Below are 24160 nucleotides of genomic sequence, written 5' to 3'. Positions count from 1 at the left end.
TTGATGGTCGACGAGGGTCACTGCACACAAGTGTCAATCTGATTGTTTGTCACTGAGGCGTGTGGGGGATTTTCATACAAAACGACACACCCCAATTAATTTCTTTTTGCGGATGGATTAACTTTGGTGAAAAGAGTGTTTGGAAAGTTTGAATGAATAGTAGTTGTTGATTTTGCAAAAGAAAAAAAATAATCTAGTTCTAAAATAATAGTTTTAAAAACTTTTAATGCAATAATAGCTTTAGAGTTCAGTCTCCCAAGACAAGTTTTATGATTTGCAACATTTTTTTTTGGAAGATCCTAATTTCATTCTTGGACACAAAGGATATTTCCATTATTATTGCTTAGCATCCTTATAGCATGAAAACTAAAAGCAAATGCATTTTGTGTTTTCAATGTTCCTTTTTTTGTTGGTTCTTTCGCAAAAGGTCCATCTTTGTCATTCAAGCTATCTTTGTCGTCAATGGCACTGAAGAGAGCCTCGTTATGTTGTTGCAATACACCAGACGGATCTTTGAGCTGAAGTGCCTGGATGATGCAGAAAAATAAATGTTATGTCTGAGCTATGTATGAATTTGCGAGAGTCTCGAAACTCTTTTTTTTTTTTTAAGCTCTTGTCTTAACTGTTTTGCACTTTTGTCTTTATTGAGAGAAGCAAGAAGTGTATTTCAGTGGGCCACCATTTGCTCTGTCCATATGTATTACCTTTACTAGGAATGGCTAAAATTTGAAATCAATAACTTTTTGAAAATACAGCTTTAAGCGTAGCTGTTATAGCATGGGAGACATTTACACAAACAAAAGCAACGCGGCAATAAAAAAAATTAAATTATTTGTTTTCTTCCAACAGTATTTACCATGAGCGATCAAATTACATAATATGAAAATGACCCATATCCTGTATACTACTCACAAAAGTTGTTTACATTGGGCTTTCAAGTAACATTTTTCAGGATGAATCTAAAGTGCACTATAACCTTGACAGCAAACCTACTTTGACCATCTTTCAACCTTTTAACTGTTCAATGTTTCAGTAATTTTGACTTATTTTGTTCACAATGGGTGTTTTGATCCTTCCTGGTTCAATCACTTAAAAGTTCTCTTCATCATACTGTCAAGGAGACACCTAAAAATTAATCAGAGGGATAAAACGGGATATTTTCAGAGGGAAGGGGCCATTAATCTTAAAAACCGAGCCCTGAAAAGTCAAGTTAGTTTGATTTTTCATGAATTTGAAGCGCAATTTCATATCCTTGGCAACATTAATTTGACTGGAGAAGCCACTGCATGTGTGTCAAAAACAAGCTTACCTGGAGTTGCGCTGGCTGCACAACTAACTGGCACAAGCGTGACACCGCGCCAGAGCGCACTGCCGCTTGCCTCCCAACTGTGGAACACATAAGAGGGAGCACATCCCTCCTATTTTGGGCTCCTTGGCAAAAGAGCCGACGGAGTTTGTCACTGCAAACATCGCTAACTTCACCTCGTTGCTAACACGCCGCCACTTCCCACGAACCCAAGGTGGCACGGTTACCACGGCAACCTAACACGTGGCAGCGTGCTCTGGCAGCAGTTGTTGCCATGGCAACCATCACACCTTGTTTCTGAGGTCCATCAAACACACGGCGACGTCATTCATGCTCCTGCTTTTTTTTTTTTTTTTTTTGGAGATCTTCATAGATGCCGGAGTGCTGATGAAAATAGTTTCATATGTTGGACGAAGAAGTCGTCACATCCTTTGTTTTTGAAAATAGATATGTATTATGTTAGTCACAAGAGTACGATTTTGCTTATTATGTGCGTGGTGTGTGGGGTTGGTGTTTGTTGTGCAATTTGAATAGTCATGTGCTTCCTCTGGTACATGTGTGGTAGTTGTGAGTGCACAAGGTCTCCAGGCCAAGGACCGCACTGGCTCCAGTGACCCATACGTCACCATCCAAGTGGGCAAGACCAAGAAGAGGACAAAGACCATCTATGGGAACTTGAACCCAGTCTGGGAGGAGAAGTTCAGCTTGTAAGTTCCCTCTCTCGCCATTGATGTTTTCATTTTGATCTCTTAACTCACCGCTGTCTTTTCCAGTGAGTGCCACAACTCGTCGGACCGCGTGAAACTGCGCGTGTGGGACGAGGATGACGATATCAAGTCGCGTGTGAAGCACCGGTTCAAGAGGGAGTCGGATGACTTCCTGGGCCAGAGCATCATCGAGGTCCGCACGCTCAGCGGCGAGATGGACGTCTGGTACAACCTGGGTACGATCACTGAAGACCCTCTGCACTGCATCAGGAAGTCACTATAATTTTTTTTCCTAATCAACACTAAGATAATGATTGTCAAGTTCACATCAATTGATTGATGACTTCATCGGTAATTTTGTCAGTTCCCACTCACTCGCTTTTCCCGCAGCCCTCAATAGCACTGGCCAACCCCTTTGACTCATTCATGTAATTACATTCAATTACTTCCTCCTCCAGTAGCATTCAGATGCCTTCGGAGTCTCGCAGACAGTCGGAAATTAGAGAAATCTAACACCAGCGCATATACTGTCATACAAGTGTAGGGTCGCTACTTGCTACAATAAATAGGCATCCATCCATTTTCTTAGCCGCTTATCCTCACAAGGGTCGCGGGAACCGCTGGAGCCCATCTCAGCTGTCAACGGGCAGGAGGCGGGTACACCCTGAACTGGTTGACAGCCAATCACAGGGCACATGGAGACAAACAGTCACACTCACAATAACACCTAGGGGCAATTCAGAGGGTCCTATTAATAGTAGTTTTTGGAATATCGGAGGAAGCTGGAGTGGCCAAAGAAAACCCATGCAGGTATGAGGAGAACATGCGAACTCCACACAAGCGGTTCTGGGATTGAACCCGGGACCTTAGAACTGTGAGGCCAACACTTTCCAGCTGAGCCAGTGTGCCTATAGTAAATAGTAATAGTAATATCTAATGCGAGAAAATTACAGGAGGAGGAAATCCTTTGCAAAATTTCTTGAACCAAACCTGCAATTATGCCACCTTGACTATTTTAACATCTGATTGTGAAGTAGTGTCGTGATCTGATTGTGATTTGTGATCGTATGAGTGAGGGAAACAGCTCTTGACGACTTTAACCGTTGACTATTTTCACAATACATTGATTGACCAAGGCTCATCCTCATTTCATCGCTGAAGCAGACCCTACAGTATGTTATCTTTTTGTCATTTAACAATTCTAAAATGCCGTTTGGTAAATTTTCACGTCCCTGACGTTAGGATTTCGGCAGTTCCTCGTCTAGTGTTAGTGGATTCCTTTCAGATCGGCATTCATAACACTTTAGTTATATTTGACTTCCATACTATGGTACCGGTCGAATTTCTAGTAAAATGTTTCCGCACCACTGCCCAAAAAAATCATAATCGCTAATTTAAGTTACTAAAAAAGAAATTGTTGCACTTTATCAATTACAATGATCGGTCCATATCAAATTTATTGCTGACACAAGCCATTCGGCCGGACAAAAAGCCTTTTATACTTCACAACGGCAAACGACAGCAATTACGTCACGTTCCCAAACTCTTTCTCAAAGATTTTGGAACGACGAGTGATCCAATAAATAAAACGATGAGCTTACTAAGCTCTTTAATTGTTGGAAATGAATTGGAATGGAGCTGATCCACTTCCTGAGCCATTTTTAACAAAACAAGCTCACTCCAATGGATCTCACCTAACTGTTTTCACTGGTTATTATCTAGAAAAAAAAAAAGTCTGTCTGGAGGTGACATAATGCCGCACAGCTCAAGTGAGGAAAGATGTGAGTTTTGCAGAGAGTTCATAGATTTGTGCACAAGCTATTTTCAAAACTTACAATTGGTTAATAATAATGCGGAATCATAATGGACATAGTGGACAACACAATGTATGCGATCCCCGTTCCTCACTGCAAGGTCAGTTTATTTAGCCATTAGGTTGAGATTCACTGCAAGTTGCCCATTTTATTTATTTAACTTTTTTTTTTTTTTGCACATTTTCAGAAAAGCGAACCGACAAGTCGGCGGTGTCTGGTGCCGTTCGACTTCAGATCAGCGTTGAGATTGAAGGGGAGGAAAAGGTGGCGCCGTACCATGTGCAGTACACCTGTCTTCATGAGGTATGTTGTTGGGTAACCTTCTGGTTGAGGATTACTGTATGTGGAAAAGATGCCTAAAGGACAGGTGTGGTCTGGTGTGGTCCCGTAGAACATGTTCCACTTAGTGACGGACGTGGAGGGAGGCGGAATGGTCAGGTTCCCAGTGGCGCAGGGCGACGACGCCTGGAAGGTTTATTTTGACGAGGTGCAGCAGGAAGTAGTGGACGAGTTCGCCATGCGATACGGCGTTGAGTCCATCTACCAGGCCATGACGTAAGGGTGCCGTCAATCACTCACATTACATGGAAAGCGTTGGACAAAGTAGTAAATGAAGAATACAGAACCAGTTAAGTTTTGGAAGGTGTTTAAAGAAAAAAAGAGAAATTCTAGAAATGATTAAAAGACAATACATTTTACTTTTAGAATAATAAAAACACTTTAAAGGCGCATTTAAGTCATAGTTTTATACAAAATACATGTGCAATTAAAAAAAAAAAATTAACCGTTTTTTTGGGTATTACTATTTGTTTTAAATTGTTGGACATTTCTATTTACTCAGATATTTATTCATTTATCGAATGTTTAATGATGTAATTATTTCCCTTTTTATTATAATTTAAAAGTTGTTGTTTTTTTTTTAATTTTGAATTGCGCGCATAAAAGGGAGTTACATGCATTAGATGCTAGCAGCAAGCGGTTTGGCAGCCAATTCTTAGAAAAAGGATGCCAGGTTGTTGCTTCAAACTTTTAATTACTGATGGCAAAGTTAACATCATACAAATACATTGCATTTTATCAAACCACCTACGAAAGTCACTAGCTTAATACGATTAGTCACAAAGAGGAACAAGGATCCATCCATATTCCGAGCCGCTTATCCTCATAAGGATCGCGCGAGTGCTGGGAGAGCCTATCCCAGTCATCTTCGGGTTGTCCATCCCACAAACAACCTTTCATACTCACAATTACATGAAGGAGCAATTTAGTCTGACATGAATGCATATTTTTTGGGTGGTAATTACAAGCCTTGAAACAATATAAAACTTATTTCAACATAAGGAGTAGCAATTCATGCAAACAGAGCAGACAAGAATACTCTTTGTCTTATATTATTAATCTTCTGCAATAAACTAATTTTACTGCAGCCGAGTGAAGAGTTGTGACTGTCTTTTTCATCTACAGTGTATATTATACATAAGTAGTACAGTATATATTTACTGCTCTCTTTTGTTTCTGTGTGGTCAGCCACTTCTCGTGCCTGTCGTCCAAGTACATGCTTGCGGGCGTGCCGGCCGTCATGAGCACCCTGCTGGCCAACATCAACGCCTTCTACGCGCATCCCAGTGCCACCACCACCAACGTCTCAGCACCCGCCACGTTTGCTGCCTCCAACTTCGGGGTGAGTGACACTTGTAAAATTTCGATACTGGACGTGTTAATGACCAGCTGTTTTTTACTTGATGACACAGGCATTTGCTTTTCAATCAGTAGGACTGGTTTCAAAACTTTGACACTTTAACATTTTAAAACTAAAGCTTTTCAATAAAAAATATTAATTCAAAAAATCATAGAACTTTACAATCATAATATTGAGGTTTATTTTTTGTCTAGTGCTCCCCCCTAAATCTGTCTTTATTCGGATTACAATTTCCACCCTCCCTAAAAAAAATTGATATTTTTTTTATATGCCAAAAAAACCCTCATTTTTATTTTCAGAAAATTCAAAATTTTTCTTCCAATAATAAACATAACAAAAAACAAGCCTATCCCTTAATATTAAGATTTTACCTCAAAGAAATCTTTTTTATCACAAGATACCTTTTTTAAATTAAAGAATAAAATATACAGTAGTGTTCAAAATAATAGCAGTCCAACGTGACTTTCTAGATTATTACACATTTTCATTATATTTTTTTATTGTTACATGTCCAAAAAGATACAAGTAAGTGCAGTAGATTCTCAGAAAACCAACAAGACCCGGCATTCATGATATACACACTCTTAAGGCTATGCAATTGGGCAATTTGTTGAAAGGGGTGTGTTTAAAAAAAAAATAGTGTGGCCTTCAATCAGTGAGGTTATCGATTTTGTGAAAAATGGGTGTGAATAAGGTGAACGACGACTATTGAACGATGAAGCCAGCACTTGTTGAACTTGCATTTCTCCTTGAAAGCCTGAGGAAAATGGGTCCTTCCACAAATTGTTCAGAAGAACAGCGTACTTTGATTAAAAATTGGAATGGAGAGGGGAAACCTATTAAAGAGGTCCAAAAATTATAGGGTATTCAGGTAAAATGATCTCTGACTTAAAATTGAGAGCAAAACCAGAGGCACGTGTCAGAAAAGGGAAGACATCCATCAAAATGGATCGTAGAATAACCAGAATGGCAAAGGCTCAGCCAATGATCAGCTGCAGGGTGATTAAAAACCGAGTTATCTGTAAGTACTGTGACAGTGAGAAGACGTCTGTGTGAAGCTAATCTATTTACAAGAATCCCCCGCAAAGTCTCTCTGGGGGCGGGGGGGGGGGTGTTATGTGTAGAAGAGGCTCCAATTTGCCAGAGAACACATCAACTGGCCTGTGAAATGGAGGAACACTTTGTGGACTGGTGAGAGCAAAATTGTTCTTTTTATGGTCCAGGGTCCGCAGACGGTTTGTAAGACGACCCCCAAACTCTGAATTCAAGCCACAGTACACAGTGAAGACAAGGCGCTGAAGCATGGTGGTGCAACCATCATGATATGGTGTCAGGTTCATCACCAAAGCGCTGGACAAATATGCAAATAACAGTGACAGAAGAGGCCTTCAATTGGTTCATAAGGAGGACGGGTTCATCATATTCGGGGGTGACATTAAAAATGCTGCTTTTGAAGCAAAAACAAGAAATATAAATAAAGTGTGGAATGCTGTTAAGGAATCTTGGAGTGGAATAACAGCTGAAAGGTGCGACAAGGTGATTGACTCCATGCCACACAGATGTGAAGCAGTCATAAAAAAACTGTGCTCATACAACTAAATATTAGTTAAGTGACTCAAAGGACTGGCAGTTTCTAGAACCAAAAAAGTTTGCAGAAAATAGTTTTGAGTTTTGGGCCAATGGCAGAATGCTATTTTTTTCAACACGCCCCTTTCAACAAATTGCCCTATTCCACTGCCCTAAGAGTGTGAAAACATCAGTGCTGGGTCTTGTTGGTTTTTGGAGAATCTTTTGCACCTACTGGTAACTTGTTTGACATTGTCACAATAAAAAAATATACTGAAAACGTGGATTAATCTGGGTAGTCACATTGGACTGCTATTATTTTGAACACTACTCTACAATTTAATTCTTCTAAAACTGTGACTTTTTACACATAAACCTTGATTACTTTTTTTACAGGAAATTTGACTCTTAAAATAAAAAGTTGATAAAATGTGGTTTTGCACCCCCCACCCCCTCAAAAAATGTACTTAATCTGGTAAAAAACATAAATAAAAATTTAAAAATACACTTTTTTTGTTTCTCAACCCTTTTGCAAAGAAATACCACTAAATGAAATAAAGATTGCAATTTTCATATGGTATAATAATAATTCTTATAAGAGTATGGTTCTTTTTCATCATATCCACCAGAGCCTCAACAGAACATCTGTCCTTTCCTCACCTTTTACTCAGAACCCATAGATGATTTGATTATGCGCTGTGTATGAAAGGAGACTAGTGTTGAGGTTGCAGTTATGGCAGAATGACAGAGTGGTCCCGCTGGGGACGAGGAGCCCTGCCGACTGTTTGTAGTCCAATTACCCGCCCACACTCACCGGGCATGACCAACTTGTCTGAAGTATAACGAGTAAAAATGGTAAAATTGCACCATCCCGCTGAGATTATTAGCAAGCCGCTGCTCTGGGAACAAACCTTCAAAGTCCATCAGAGGCTTAAGCGTGGCTGCAGGGGCTGCTGGTGACCACCGCTGAGCAGTCCTGATGCTAACCTGGCATTGACACGGACCCTCTGCGGTCCCTGTGTGGACCCCAACAAGAGGTGATGGCACTTTTTTAATGAGGGACTGTACTAGTTCCACCACTTCTGCGGATTTTACCTTCAGTTGGCCTTTTCCAGAAGTTCTTTGAAGGCAAAACTACTTGATAAGATTTCTAATAACCCTGGCTACCAGAAAGATGGATCACACCAAATTGTGAATATTGTGGGGGTTTTGTCATTGCGTGTGGGTGGAGCATGGCAGTGAAGTTTGATGACTCCTCAGCCATCATTTTTCTACACCCTGGACTGGTCACCCAGGTAAATAACCGTCCACACCTACGGTCAATTTTGAGTCTTCAGTTAACCAGCCATGGACATTTTGCGAATGTGAACGGAAACCCACACAGGGATGACGAGAACATGCAAATGCCCATGACCCCCCCCCCCCCCAAAAAAAAAAAAAAAAAGTCTTCCATTTTGGTTGGAAGTAGGCATTTTCGGGTCAGTCTATTCATTACTGAGTGCTCTTCAAAAGCAAAGTTGTTCTGTTTTGAGAAGAAAAAAAAAATCACCCCCCACATTTTCACTCAGAAACATTCATTTTGGTAGAGAGGTTTATTGTTATTGTTTGAACGGCCACAAAAAAAAGTTTCAAAAGCCATGCCAAAAAAGATAGAGGACTTCTGCCACTTTGTTTTGAAGCTATGTTTTTAACCTGAATCAATTCACCGAATATCACCAAACGAGTTGAGCTTATTGCTCGTTCATGTGTGCGGTTAGGGCATGCACACTCACAAAAGAAGAATTTTAAGAGTTTGGCCAATTAGGTCGTCCGTAATGCCAGGTAATGTTGCCGTTGCGATTGTTTTATCCTGAAATGAAAAGAATGGGGGGGGGGGGCTCTCCAACTTGTCGCTAAGCAACTAGCCAGACTTTGGCCAATCAAAAGTGAGATGTAATAGTTAAAGGTAATATTGAAAAACATTATTTTTTTTTCATAGAAATACGAGTGGGAGAAATTGTGCTTCTGACTGACGTTTTGTTTTTTTTTCCTTGCAACAGAAAGATCGTTTTGTCAAACTTCTGGATCAGCTGCATAATTCCCTGAGAATCGACCTCTCCATGTACAGAGTGAGTGTCCAAACAACGAGAATAATGTTGAACTCTCACATGCGAAAAGTTTTTGGCTGGAACACAAGTCAAACACTACATAACAATGTGTTTGTGCTTATGTGTCCTCAGAACAACTTTCCCGCGAGCTGCAAGCCCCGCCTCCAAGACCTCAAATCCACAGTGGACCTCCTCACCAGCATCACCTTTTTCAGGATGAAGGTACAAATCTAATTGGATGTCCTTACCGCACTGCATTTTCCTGCATTGTTCTCGCCAACAAGCTAACAGGCTAAGTAAACTTCCAGAGTTCATTTATTTACCATACAGTGGGACCTTGACTTGCGAGGTGAATTTGTCCAGTGAGCAAGCTCACACTCTGTTTACTCATGTGCACAGACACACACACACTCAGTCACAGATACTACAATGTGGAGCCTGACAATGGCAATCCCAAGTGGACAAAAGAAATACAGTGAAGAAAATAAGTATTTGAACACCCTGCTATATTGCAAGTTCTCCCACTTAGAATTCATGGAGGGGTCTGAAATTTTCATCGGAGGTGCATGTCCACTGTGAGAGGGATAATCTAACAAGAACAATCCAGAAATCACAATGTATGATTTTTTTTAACAATTTATTTGTGTGATACAGCTGCAAATAAGTATTTGAACACCTGAGAAAACCAATGTTAATATTTGGTACAGTAGCCTTTGTTTGCAATTACAGAGGCCAAACGTTTCCTGCAGTTGTTCAGCACATTTGCACACACTGCAGGAGGAATTTTGGCCCACTCCTCCGGACAGATCTTCTCTAGATCAGGCAGATTTCTGGGCTGTCGGTGAGAAACACGGAGTTTCAGCTCCCCCCAAAGATTTTCTATTGGGTTTAGGACTGGAGACAGGCTAAGGCACGCCAGAACTTTGATATGCTACTTACGGAGCTACTCCTTGGTTTTACTGGCTGCGTGATTCGGGTCATTGTCATGTTGAAAGACCCAGCCACGACAAATCTTCCATGCTCTGACTGAGGGAAAGAGGTTGTTCCCCAAAATCTTACAATATATGGCTGTCATCATCTCCTTAATACAGTGAAGTTGTCCTGTCCCATGTGCAGAAAAACACCCCCATAACACAATGCTAACGCCCCCATGCGTCACAGTAGGGATGGTTTTCATGGGATGGAACTCATCATTTGTCTTCCGCCAAGCACAGTTAGTGGAATTATGACCAAAAAGTTCCATTTTGGTCTCATCTGACCACAAAACTTTCTCCCATGACGCCTCTGTATCATCCAAATGGTCATTGGCAAACTTAAGACGGGCCTTGACATGTGCTGGTTTAAAGAGGGGAACCTTCCGTGCCATGCATGATTTCAAACCAAGACGTCTTACTGTCTTAGCAACAGTCACCATGGAAACGGTGGTCCCACCTCTTTTCAGGTCATTGACCAAGTCCTGTCGTGTAGTCCTGGGCTGATTCCTCACCTTTCTAATGATCATTAAGACCCCACGAGCTGATATCTTGCATGGGGCTCCAGTCCAAGTGAGTTTGACCGTCATGTTTAGCTTCTTCCATTTTCTAATGATTGCTCCAAGTGTGGAACTTTTTTCACCAAACTGCTTGGCAATTTCTCTGTAGCCCTTTCCAGCCGTGTGGCGGTGTACAATTTTGTCTCCGGTGTCTTTGGACAGCTCTTTGGTCTTGGCCATGTCACAAGTTTGAGTTTTACTGATTGTATGGGGTGGACAGGTGTCTTTATGCAGCTAATGACATCACACAATTGCATCTGATTCAGGATAATACATGGAGTGGAGGTGGACTTCTGAAGGTGGAATAACAGGTCTTTGAGGGTCAGAATTGTAGCTGATAGACGGGTGTTCAAATACTTATTTGCAGCTGTATCGCACACAAATAAATTGTTAAAAAAATCATACATTGTGATTTATGGATTTTTCTTTTTAGATTATCTTTCTCACAGTGGACATATACCTATGATAAAAATTTCAGACCCCTCCATGATTTCTAAGTGGGAGAACTGCAATATTGCAGGGTGTTCAAATACTTATTTTCTTCACTGTACCTGCACCTCACATGCACTTTGTGATTGTACTACTGTATGTGTTAGCAGTGTTGTTTGATAACAGAATGTATTTTTAGCCATTTCAACAACAGGATAACTGCAAAAATAATGGGTTGTAAAGATTTTTGGACCGTGCACGTTGAAACCATTGAAACAAGTTGGGTTGGAGATGTTCCGACAACAACTGCATTGACAGGAATGACGTGTTCTTATCCATGTGGTCCCGGTTCAGGTCCTGGAGCTGCCGAGCCCCCCCAGGGCATCTGCAGTGGTGCGTGACTGCGTCAAGGCCTGCCTCAACTCCACTTACGAGTACATCTTCAACAACTGCCTGGAGCTCTTCAACCGCCAGTTCCAGACCACCCTCGCTGTCAGTAAACTTATTACTCTTACATACTGTTCATTTTACTTGCTTGCATAGTGTCTTCCGGGCCAAGTCTATCCTCATCCTGAGCATCTACATGAAATTATGAGCTACAAATCTTTTCAAGATGTATTATTAGCTTGACTTGTGTTTCAGTTGTTTAACATGTCTGTAATTTTGAGATTCCCCCACAACTATTCGAAGACCCTTAGGGGCTGTGTTTCTTTCGATGCAAATGTGGTGGAAACACAGACAGTCCTCTGACCTGTTTCAAACACCCAAAGAACGTTAGCCCGCACTTTTCAATAGGTTAAACTCTTTGATTGTTTCGAGATTCTCCCATGACCCTTCAATGATCAAAAGGTGCACATTTTTATCGGAACTTTTGCAAATGTGACAAATGTGTTCTTTGTACCGTGTCCAACTCCCCTTTGAACACAACACAAGATATGTCGTTGACGATTTTTAAATTGCCCCAAGACCCCATAAAAGACCAACAGGGAACCTGTGCAAATATGGTGGATAAGCACTCAGTTCTTTGGACGGTTTCAAAATCTCCTGTGCACACTGCTTGTGGAAAACTTATTAAATTTAAGTACGAAAGAATGACCTTTATGATATATTTGTTTCTATCAAATGACAAAATGGGTCAAACTTGACCTAATAGGTCAGTATGTCAGGGTTTAATTTGACCATCTGGTACTACTGGAGGACTCAGTCTACGCTTTGTTCTTCGTTGTCCTTCTTCCTGCAGCCTGAGCCAGAGAAGAAGAAAGAAAAAGTAGAGGGTGACGGAGAGGAGGATAAGGAGGAAGAGGAGGAGGAAAAGAAAGAGGAGAGCCAGCCTCCCGAGGACCAAGGCCCAAGCATCCAGAATTTGGACTTCTGGCCCAAACTCATCACGCTCATCGTGTCCATTATTGAGGAGGACAAGAATTCGTACACACCCATCATCAACCAGTCAGTCTTCTTATTCCTTATAATCTATCGATTGAAAAATTCAGTTAAACTATCCTCTGAACATTTTTATTTATTTCACGAAACTCAAACTTACATGATAGGCCCAAGGCATCTCTATCATGTGTAGATCCCCCCACCCCCACTCAAAAAATTGTCACGAACCAATAGCTGAAAAGGACACAGAAATCTGCCATTTTGGTTTAAAGCTTTCATTTTAGTGCAACTTCAGGCATTTTTCAGCGTCCTTCAAAGACAAAACTATATATTTGAGAGATTTTTGTAAATTCTGCCGCGGAAGCCAGTTTTACTTGGCAGCATGAAATGTCATCACCATGTCTATTATGAGTAGGACCACAAACAATGTCTCAACGAGTCATGAGAACACGAGAAGTCTGCCATTTTGGCTCAAAGTAGGGCTGCACAATTAATCTATTTTTAATTGTGAACACGATTTTCACTGCTAATATTTTTGCATTTAAAATCCAGGCATTGCAACATATGAAAAGTGCTTCATTTGCAGCAGCGCTCGCAATGGATACAACCAGCCACCAGGGGGCAAATGCGTGGTTAAAGCTTAATTAAATTCACTGGCATTGCTGGTAGAAGTCAAATTTTATCTTAACTTGCAAGTGCCAACTTGAAAAATAAAAATTTAAAATGCCATTGATGTCCGATGTAGTAATAGATAAAGCTTATATTCTGAAGTTGACCCTCTCAGCACGTTATTGGATAGGCGGCGTGCAGTAAGACATGATTCACAATCGTCATAGCAGCTGCCCTTTCAACTGGTCTAACCGCAATGAAAAATAAAATGCCGGCAATAAATAGTGAAGTTACAACTATCAAGTTCTTTGCAGTTTGTGACCATCCACCACTGCCCAATGGTCAAACAGAGCAGCGAAGACGTACACTTCTTTGACAAATTACTATAATGACGGTGGCAATTTTCTAATGAAAAGTAGATGCCAATAGCTTCATTTTACTGCATTTCACACATTACAGTATTGGTCAAAACCATCGCAATTATTATTTTGGCCAAGCTCAACGCAATTTAGGCTCATTTTGGCTATTTTCATGGGTCCTTCAAAGACAAACTATCTCTAGAGATTTCGTTCAATTGCTACCAAATTTGAAATTTAAACACAAGGTGGATGTTAAATCTGAAAAATGTAGTTTGTTTTCATGGTGTGTGTGTAAACATGGTGTCAAACATAGATGACTCGCCATGATACTAAATAAAATGTTGTTCGCCCCCTTCAGGTTTCCTCAGGAACTAAATGTTGGAAAAGTTAGTGCCGAGGTGATGTGGGAGCTGTTCGCTCAGGACGTCAAGTACGCTCTTGAGGGTATGATCTTGTGTGTGTGTGTGTGTGTGTGGTGTGTGTGTGTGTGTGTTTGCCTCCGGGTGCGTGTTTTAGTTCTTTTGTTTTTTTTTTGGTATTCTCTCACTTAGTTTTTTTCTTTGATCATTTTTGATGCACCTCCAGTTTTGGCTAAAGGCAACAATCGCAACCGCAGGATCATTGGTAAGGTTTAGCTGATAGCATTGATAGCATATTAGCATATTATCATTAGATCACCTGGAGCATATTAGTCTTTACTAGAAAACAATTGTCAGACTGAGGTGTTTTTTTTTCCAGATTTGAAATGTTATCTATTTTACTTTCATAAGGGTAAAAAGAAGTTAACAGCAGTGTATTTTAAATCATAACAGCAATCATTTTATCAACTTAAGCATGTTAGCAATACTTCAATTCGTATTTGAAAAGAAACCCAACCAAAAGGCAGGATGCAAAATACTTATCGGGATATCAAGCGTGTCGAGCTTGCTACCTTGCCGTATGTTAGCATTCCAAGTGTTAGAATAATAGCTTTTGAAACAATATCCCATTACTTAAAGGCCATTTTTACTTTCTTAAATGTGTAATCCTGATCAAACTGGCAACTCAGGCAGCTCCCTTGCCATACGTCCGCATACCAAATGTACTCTAGGGAAGTTAACATTCCATCTCTGTCGACTTCAGTTTTTGCTTTACATGAACATTTCCTATGTTGACATTGTGGAATTTCCATTTTGTTGGAATCCCCAACAAATGCGTCAATAATTTTTCTTGTTTTGCTGTTCTACCCAGTGGTTAGCCGTTGTTTTTGTACTTGCATGGCAGTTGATAACGCAGGCTAGTGATTGTGTTAAATTCATCTTCGTGTGGTTGAGGCTGTGCTTGGAGTGTAGCAATCCATCATTGTAGCTTTTTCCCTGAGTCACCACTTTCTCCACCCAGTTTATCATCACCATCATCTTCCTACTTTTTATCTTTGCTGTCATTGTTTTTGTATTTTTTTTTCTTTGCCATTGCATCACCATGGCAGCAGCAGCTCCCAGTACCTTCAGGATCCGCAGAATAGAGTTCCAGGATGGTAAGACAATGGCATGTAGATTTAAAGGATTTTTTTATCGTTGTAGTTACATCAAAGGAATAGAAAGGGGGTCTGATAGCAAGTTTAGTAGAGGAGGACTGGGGATGATGCTTGTTAATTTAAGAAAGGTGGTTGATTCAAGGGTTGCTGATAAAGTATAAGTTTGATGTTAATTTGTGTTCCCCAGAGCACGATCATCATCGTCTGTGTAAGGCTTCCGACTACATGAATCTTCACTTCAAGGTGAAGTGGCTCTACAACGAGTACATCTCAGATCTTCCGGCCTTCGCCGACGGCGTTCCTGAGTATCCTGCGTAAGGCGCAGTCTTCCTCACGCAGTTCCATCACATCCACGTTAAGAACACCTTGTACATTACCCGGGTTGTTGTTGTGAATGTTGTTGTAGGTGGTTCCTGCAGTTTGTCCTGGCTTGGCTGGCCGAGAATGAAGATGTGTCCATGGAGTTTATGCACGGAGCACTGGAGAGGGACAAGAGGGAAGGAGTGAGTCAAAACACAAGCACATACACAATATTCCTTTCCTGCACATACAGTAGTTTACCAGATATCTCCCTGTACTGAACACACTTTCCTAAATTCACCAGCAATCTCACATTCCTGAAACTGACAAGCGTCCCTCTCCAAAATTTACCTGTAATCTCTTTCTGAAATCACAACATTTCCAGAAATATATTTTTTAAAATATCTTAGTCATCTCACTTTGCGAAACATTCTATGAATCTCCTAAAATTACCCACAACCGTCTTTTCATAAAGTTTCCAGCAATTTCCCTTTCTTAAATTTAACAACAACCTCCCTTTCCTAAATTTGACTAGCAATTACCCTTTCATAAATTTACAGCAGCTGGTGTTTTTAAATTTACCAGGCACCCTAGGTCCCAAACTAACCAGCAATAGATCTTTTTCTTAAACTTACAAACAACCTCCCCTTCCTGATTTTACCGGCAAATGTCAATTCCCAAAGTAAACAGCAATACTGTACTTTTTCCTTATCTTGGCAACAATCTTTCTCTAACTTGTCAGCAACCGTCTTCCCAATTTTCCAGAGGGCCCCTTTCTTAAAATTCACAGAAACTCCTTACATCCTTAACTTACTAGCTACCCTTTTTTTTCATATGTTTACCTACAATCGCTCTTTTCCTAAACCTGACAGCAATGCCCCTTTCCTCAACCCTTCTTTTCTAAAGCTGGTAGCAATTTTCTCTTTCAAAATGTACCAACAATTCTCAAGCGATCTCCATTCCTAACTGCTCAGCCAGCCCCCTTTTCTAAACTCTTCATTGTTAAATTTACCAGAAATTCCCCACATGTATCAATAATTTCCCATTTTCCTAACCTTGTGAGCTAAGGCATGACCCCTTTCACACTGACCATCAAATTTGACTTTTGCAGAGGTCATGAAAAAAAGCCATTTTGTCTTTCTCCTATTATTTTTTATTTCCCCACGTCCACAGTTCCAGTCGACATCGGAGCATGCATTATTCTCCTGCTCGGTGGTGGACATTTTCACGCAGCTCAACCAAAGCTTCGGAATAATCCGCAAACTGGACTGCCCTGACCCCGCCGTGCTGGCTCACTACAACAGACGATTCGCCAAGGTAACGTCAATTCCAATGAAGTTGGGACAGTGTGTTAAACATAAATAAAGACAGAATACAATGATTTGCAAATAATGCTCATGGAACACCCGTTTGGAAGATCCCACAGGTGAACATGCTAATTAGGAACAGGTAAGGACCATAATTTGGTATAATAAGAGCTTCTCTGAAATCATTCACAAGGAAAGATGGGGCGATGTTCACCTCTTTGTGAACAAGTGCGTGAAAAAATACTCAAACAGTTTAAGGACAATGATCCTCAATGTACAATTGCAAGGAATTTAGGGGTTTCGTCTACAGTCCATAATACCAATCAAAAGGTTCAAGAAATCTGGAGAAATCACTGCATGTAAACAGCAAGGTCAAAAACTATCATTCAATGCCTGTGACCTTCGATTCCACCAGTAAAGCTTCAACAATAAGTGTCCTCAGTTCCCAAATGTTTTTGGGAATGTTGTTAAAAGAAAAGGTGATGTAACACAGTGGGAAACATTCAGCTTTACACAATCAGGATTTTTTGGCTGATCAGCGAGTTTAGAAAAAGGTAACCAATCACCGATCCAATCACAAGATCAAACAATGAGTTTATTTAAATGACCACCACATTCACTATATATGCTTATTTACTTAATTGTTTGAAAAATATCAATTTACAATCAATAATTTATTTCCTTTGTTCATCTATTTATGCCTGTGAGGTTGAGCGACAGACGGAACAAATTAATGTTCTTCTATTAGGTGGGAGCAAGTACATACAGCAATTAGTGTATCTACTTCTTGTGACGTTTTTGTTTGTTGGTGTGCCGTGAGATTTTTCAGCGGTTGCGAATGTGCCTTGGCTCCTGAAAGGTTCCAATTCACTGTTCATGTCAACTTGCATTCAACAGAACAACAGCATATTTTATATTATAACAACCACGAGGGCTAGCACTAACTACGTATGTTTCGTATTAAAAGTATGTGAACACACCTCAAGCAACCCTTACACAAAGTCCTATCCTGTCCTGAGCACCGGTGACCACCAACACGTGTTTTTTTTGCCCCATTTTTCTTATAATACAGTCGGCGCGATCCACTCATGTCCAGTGTACTCAGTCGCATCTGAGTAAAATAGATAAAGCCAAGTGATCACAAAAAATGGGATTCGGTGGTATCGGAAATGCTACTACCGTGAATACAAAGAACCTTGCTTTTGGATTCAGATATACTGTGCACGACGGCCACATGGAGTTGATGTCATTCTCTGAGACGATCAATGACATCATTGATCAGACGGGCGAATTATGACATCAAAGCTTCTTCTTCTTTCTTCTTTTCCTTTCGGCATGTCCCGTTAGGGGTCGCCACAGCGTGTCATCTTTTGCCATCTTAGCCTATCTCCTGCATCTTCCTCTCTAACCCCAACTGCCCTCATGTCTTCCCTCACCACATCCATAAACCTTCTCTTTGGTCTTCCTCTCGCTCTTTTGCCTGGGAGCTCCATCCTCAGCACCCTTCCACCAATATACTCACTCTCTCGCCTCTGAACATGTCCAAAACATCAAAGTCTGCTCTCTCGAATCTTGTCTCCTAAACATCCAACTTTGGCTGTCCCTCTAATGAGCTCATTTCTAATCCTATCCATCCTGCTCAGTCCAAGCGAGAACCTCAACATCTTCATTTCTGCTACCTCCAGTTCTTCTTCCTTTTGTTTCTTCAGTGCCACCGTCTCTAATCCGTACATCATGGCAGCCCTCACCACTGTTTTATAGACTTTGCCCTTCATCCTAGCAGAGACTCTTCTGTCACATAACACACCGGACACCTTTCGCCAGCTGTTCCAACCTGCTTGGACCCGTTTCTTCACTTCCTTACCACACTCACCATTGCTCTGGATTGTTGACCCTAAATATTTGAAGTCGTCCACCCTCGCTATCTCTTCTCTCTGTAGCCTCACTCTTCCCCCTCCACTTTTCTCATTCACGCACATATATTCTGATTTACTTCGGCTAATCTTCATTCCTCTCCTTTCCAGTGCATGTCTCCATCTTTCTAATTGTTTCTCTGCATGCTCCCTGCTTTCACTGCATATCACAATATCATCCGCGAACATCATGGTCCAAGGGGATTCCAGTCTAACCTCATCTGTCAGCCTATCCATTACCACTGCAAACAGGAAGGGGCTCAGAGCTGATCCCTGATGCAGTCCCACCTCCACCTTAAATTCCTCTGTCACACCTAAGGCACACCTCACCATTGTTCTGCTGCCATCATACATGTCCTGTACTATTTTAACATACTTCTCTACCACACCAGACTTATGCATGCAGTTCCACAGTTCCTCTCTTGGTACTCTGTCATAGGCTTTCTCTAGATCCACAAAGACACAATGTAGCTCCTTCTGACCTTTTCTGTACTTTTCCACTACCATCCTCAAGGCAAATAATGCATCTGTGGTACTCTTTCTAGGCATGAAACCATACTGTTGCTCGCAGATACTTACTTCTGTCCTGAGTCTAGCCTCCACTACTCTTTCCCATAACTTCATTGTGTGGCTCATCAACTTTATTCCTCTATAGTTCCCACAGCTCTGAACATCCCCTTTGTTCTTAAAAATGGGAACTAGAACACTTTTCCTCCATTCTTCAGGCATCTTTTCGCCCGCTAGTATTCTGTTGAATAAGTTGGTCAAAAACTCCACAGCCATCTCTCCAAATTGCTTCCATACCTCTACCGGTATGTCATCAGGACCAACTGCCTTTCTATTTTTCATCCTTTGTTGTGCCTTTCTGACTTCCCCCTTACTAATCATTGTCACTTCCTGGTCCTTCACACTTGCCTCTTCAACTCTTCCTTCTCTCTCATTTTCTTCATTCATCAACTTCTCAAAGTATTCTTTCCATCTATTTAGCACACTACTGGCACCAGTCAACACATTTCCATCTGTATCCTTGATCACCCTTACCTGCTGCACATCCTTCCCATCTCTATCCCTCTGTCTGGCCAACCTGTAGAGATCCTTTTTCTCCTTCTTTTGTGTCCAACCTGGTGTACATGTCGTCATATGCCTCTTGTTTAGCCTTTGTCCTACGTCACATCTCGATGTACTCCTTTCGCCTCTCCTCAGTCCTCTCAGTATCCCACTTCTTCTTTGCTAATCTCTTTCCTTGTATGACTCCTTGTATTTTGGGGTTCCACCACCAAGTCTCCTTCTCCCCTTTCCTACAAAAAGACACACCAAGTAATCTCCTGCCTGTCGCTCTGATTACCTTAGCTGTCGTGGTCCAGTCTTCTGGGTGCTTCTGCTGTCCATCGAGAGCCTGTCTCTCCTCTTTCCGAAAGGCCGCACAACATTCTTCCTTTCTCAGCTTCCACCACATGGTTCTCTGCTCTACCTTTGTCTTCTTAATCTTCCTACCCACCACCAGAGTCATCCTACACACCACCATCCTATGCTCTCGAGCTACACTTTCCCCTACCACTACTTTACAGTCAGTAATCTCCTTCAGATCACATCGTCTGTACAAAATATAATCCACCTGCGTGCTTCTACCTCCGCTCCTGTAGGTCACTAGATGTTCCTCCCTCTTCTGGAAATAAGTGTTCACTACAGCCATCTCCATCCTTTTTGCAAAGTCCACCACCATCTGTCCCTCAAAGTTCCTTTCCTGGATGCCGTACTTACCCATCACTTCTTCATCGCCCCTGTTTCCTTTACCAATATGTCCATTACAATCTGCACCAATCACAACTCTCTCGCTGTCTGGGATGCTCAGAACTACTTCATCTAGTTCCTTCCAAAATTTCTCTTTCAACTCTAGGTCACATCCTACCTGTGGGGCATAGCCGCTAACATACATTATACATAACACCCTCAATTTCAAATTTTAGTCTCATCACTCGATCTGATACTCTTTTCACCTCCAAGACATTCTTAGCCAGCTCTTCCTTTAAAATAACCCCTACTCCATTTCTCTTCCCATCTACTTCATGGTAGAATAATTTAAACTGCGCTCCTAAACTTCTAGCCTTACTACCTTTCCACCTGCTCTCTTGGATGCACAGAATATCAACCTTTCTCCTAATCATCATGTCAACCAACTCCTGAGCTTTTCCTGTCATAGTCCCAACATTCAAAGTCCTCACACTCAGTTGTAGGATCTGTGCATTCCTCTTTTTCTTTTGAATATCCGGTTTCCTCCTCTTCTTTGTCTTCAACCCACAGTAGCTGAATTTCCATCGACGTCCTGCGGGTTAGCAGTGCTGGGGGCGGGCGTTGTTAAGCCGGGCCACCACCGATCCGTTATGGGATTCTTTAGATGAACGCTCATATTTGTTTGGCACAGTTTTTACGCCAGATGCCATTCCTGACGCAACCCTCTGCATTTATCCGGGCTAGGGACTGGCCTACAGATTGCACTGGTTTGTGCCCCCATAGGGCTGCATTTATGACATCAAAGCTGATCAGCAAAAAAACGCCAATTATTAGCCGAGCCAATCAGGCCGATCAAATCGATGTTAAGTCTAGTAAACGCGTGACTGTGTTGCAATTTTTATGGAACATGTTGCAGCCATAAAATTACAAGGTCTTGATTCATTTCTAAAAACAATATAGTTTGTCCGTTTGAACATTAAATATCTCGTGTTTGTAGTGTATTTTCTTAAATGATTTGCAAATCATTGCATTCTGTTTTTACTTGTTAAATACAGCATACCAACTTCTTTGGAATTTGGATTGTGAAATTATCGTAGCGGTTGCCTTTGTTGATTTTTATTATCACAGTAGCTGGATCAAATGATTATTATCATAATTTATAGTTATTGCCGGATTAAACGATTTTTCATCATTCTTTTTAAAAGGTCTTTGCTGCCTTCAAATCTCCCATGATGGTTTCTTGCGTGACCTTGCAGTCGGCAAGGTGGCGTTCTTAACTAAATGTGATTTTTGCGCGCTTGCTTGTTATTGTTTGTACAGACCATCAGCAAAGTCCTTCTGCAGTACTGCGCCCTGTTGGCCAAAAACTTTCCATCCTACTGTGACAAAGAGAAGATTGTAAGTACACAAAAGCCACCCACATCATTGTAAGTCAACAATGGAGTAACGGCCTTCGTGTTGTGTTGCTGCTGCTGTTGTTGTGTAGCCGTGCGTGCTGATGAACAATATCCAGCAGATGAGAGTCCTTCTGGAGAGGATGTTTGAGTCCATGGGAGCCAAGCAGGTCAGTCAGCTACAACCCAGGGTGTCCAATTTGGACTTTTCATTTTCTTTTTTGTTTCAGTACAAGTGCCACTTTTGGCCAACTAGTAGGATTTAGTAAAGGCTCAAAACGGCTTGCCGTAAAAGCATTTGAGCATTTATTCCCATTCCTTGAGGTCCGTCTTAAGGTCCGTTTACGAGTGCGCTCTTTTTGTCATCACCTATCAGACATTTCAGTGGACTAGTAGAATGACTGCATCACACTACTAATGCTTTTGGCTTACTTTTTGCTTTGGCTTACTTTTTACTACGACTTTTGGCTTCACACTTAAACCTTACTGTGGTACACAAGTAATATTACTAGGTGTAAGTATTAGGCATATGTCAAGCACTGGTAATGTACTTTATGGAAATTTGTTTCAGCGTCCATCTTAACGTCAATGTTCTAATACACTCTTTGGCATCATTAGTAAGGCAATTCAGCACACTAGTAGAATAACTCGTACTCATCGTTTTTTTGACTACTAGTCCCACTTTTAACCTACTAGTACTCAATTAAACTGTACTAGTAAGCTTGGGTGTAACACTAATAGCACAACTAAGTGCAACTAGTGTGGGATGTGTCACTAGTAGCCTTTTTATATAGAAAATTAAATAAATGCTCAAACAGCTTTAAAGCTAAAGCAAAGAAATTCTTGATATCTATGTATTAGTACATTTCTCGCCCACAGTAGTAAGACAGTGCACTAGTAGAACAACTTGGGGCCCACGAGCAAACTGATTGTCTCACTAGTAGTAATTCAGTCACAATGATTGCCACTTTTGGTGTACTGGTATGCAGTGAAACCTTACTAGTAATGTCCTGCTCTAGTCGCACTAGTAGTTTCCTGCTTCCTACTACTGAAATGACCACTAGTAGTGAAAGACGGCAGAAGTACAATAGGTTATAGCAACTTAGGTATACAGGTAGGATAACAACATGATACTAGCTAGGCAAAACTGTACACTAGTTGACAACTCTGCGCTACTTGTACTCTGAGTAGCATCAATTCTTTAGGTTAAGCACTAGAACTTACAATTACGTGCTGAAAGGCTGAACTAGCTGGCCAAAAATGGCACTTGTAATGCAAAAAGTGTTACCAGTAAGTTACAGTTGTTCCACTAGTATACTGAATTGTCTTACGCGTAAGGAGAAAAAGCGACCTAGTTCAAGAGTAGGTGCACGTCAAAAATGTGGACTGAAAGGATGACATCTGGAATGTGCAGTATGATAAAGGATGTCCGCTTTTGATGCTTTTCAATCTGGTGGAAAGACGGTTTTGTTGATTCTTCAGTGTTTTTTGTTTTTGGCAGTTTACCGTTGAGGAGGACAGGGTATGTCACCTCTCAGACCCCCAATGCCCACCCTTTTTTTCCCGCCTCTTGAGCCTAATAATATTTATTAATGATATATGCAGTAAATATTGTCATTGTCAAAGCAGATGTGCATACCCTGGTGATGAAACATCACAACCCCCCCCCGAGCTATAGCGAGCCAATACCCCCCCTTTCCTGCTCCCTTAAAATTACTGCTTCTCCTTTGTCCTAAAGTTCTAGCAGTCCCCCACATCTAAATTTACAACAGTCACCTTTTTCCTAAATTACCAACAATGTTCCTTTCCTAAATTTAGCCGCATTTGTCCATTCCTCAAATGATCAGACATCCCCACTGTCCTGAATTTACAAGCAATCTCCCTTTCTTAAATTACAGCACTGGCCTTTTTTTTCTTAATTCACAGTAATACCCATTTCATTAATTTACCAGCAGTTTTCCTCAATTCATCAACAATCCCCAACCCTTACTTGAACTTTTTAACAATGTCCCTTTCCTTGACTCCCGAGTAACTTCCCTTTCACAAACTTGGCAGCAATGTACTTTTCCCCCACCAACAATAATTTCTTTCTTTCATTTGATATTGAATATTGTTGCTTCTTTGTAAGTTGGAGAATGAAGAAGAGGAGCTTGAAGAAGAGGTGGGTGTATATGTGTCATGATGACTCGATCCCATGACCTTGGTAGATGGTTCAAAGTTCAGTTTATTGATTGATTTCAAATGTTTGGTCACCCCGCCCTCTGCAGGCCAACAATGACAATGAAGGCTGTGACGATGATGATTTGGTGGGTATTTCAGTACATGCTAGCGAGTTATCGATCAATATATTTTTTGTTTCTTTTTTTTTTTTTTTAAATCTTATTTTCATGTGCGACTCAGTCGGGCTGTACGGATTCAGAAGGTTCGGAGGTAAGCGGCGGCCATGTTTTAGCAGTAGCACCATTACCGTTTACCCCTGTGAATAACAATAAAGAAACCAAATTCATTTCCT

The 24160-nt window shown here is 41.1% G+C and overlaps 1 protein-coding gene across 6 annotated transcripts in view; it reads left to right on the top strand.

Annotated features, from left to right (window-relative positions):
* The window catches only part of LOC133499009 (protein unc-13 homolog B-like), a 101948-nt gene that overhangs the window by 65347 nt on the left and 12441 nt on the right, over positions 1-24160 (top strand). For all 6 annotated transcript variants that reach the window (XM_061816452.1, XM_061816456.1, XM_061816453.1 and 3 more), the window contains 15 exons: positions 1872-2013; positions 2080-2249; positions 4015-4130; positions 4219-4382; positions 5355-5508; positions 9132-9200; positions 9312-9401; positions 11494-11631; positions 12380-12585; positions 13846-13931; positions 15191-15317; positions 15410-15506; positions 16477-16620; positions 21575-21652; positions 21741-21818. In XM_061816452.1, the coding sequence (XP_061672436.1) occupies positions 1872-2013; positions 2080-2249; positions 4015-4130; positions 4219-4382; positions 5355-5508; positions 9132-9200; positions 9312-9401; positions 11494-11631; positions 12380-12585; positions 13846-13931; positions 15191-15317; positions 15410-15506; positions 16477-16620; positions 21575-21652; positions 21741-21818 (1859 nt within the window). The remainder of the gene's footprint in view (positions 1-1871; positions 2014-2079; positions 2250-4014; positions 4131-4218; positions 4383-5354; positions 5509-9131; positions 9201-9311; positions 9402-11493; positions 11632-12379; positions 12586-13845; positions 13932-15190; positions 15318-15409; positions 15507-16476; positions 16621-21574; positions 21653-21740; positions 21819-24160) is intronic.

This window comes from Syngnathoides biaculeatus, chromosome 4 (assembly GCF_019802595.1).
Source record: "Syngnathoides biaculeatus isolate LvHL_M chromosome 4, ASM1980259v1, whole genome shotgun sequence".
Classification (NCBI taxonomy): Eukaryota; Metazoa; Chordata; class Actinopteri; order Syngnathiformes; family Syngnathidae; genus Syngnathoides; species Syngnathoides biaculeatus.
Note: the sequence above shows the minus strand (reverse complement) of the source record. Positions and strands in the feature narration are given on the sequence as shown.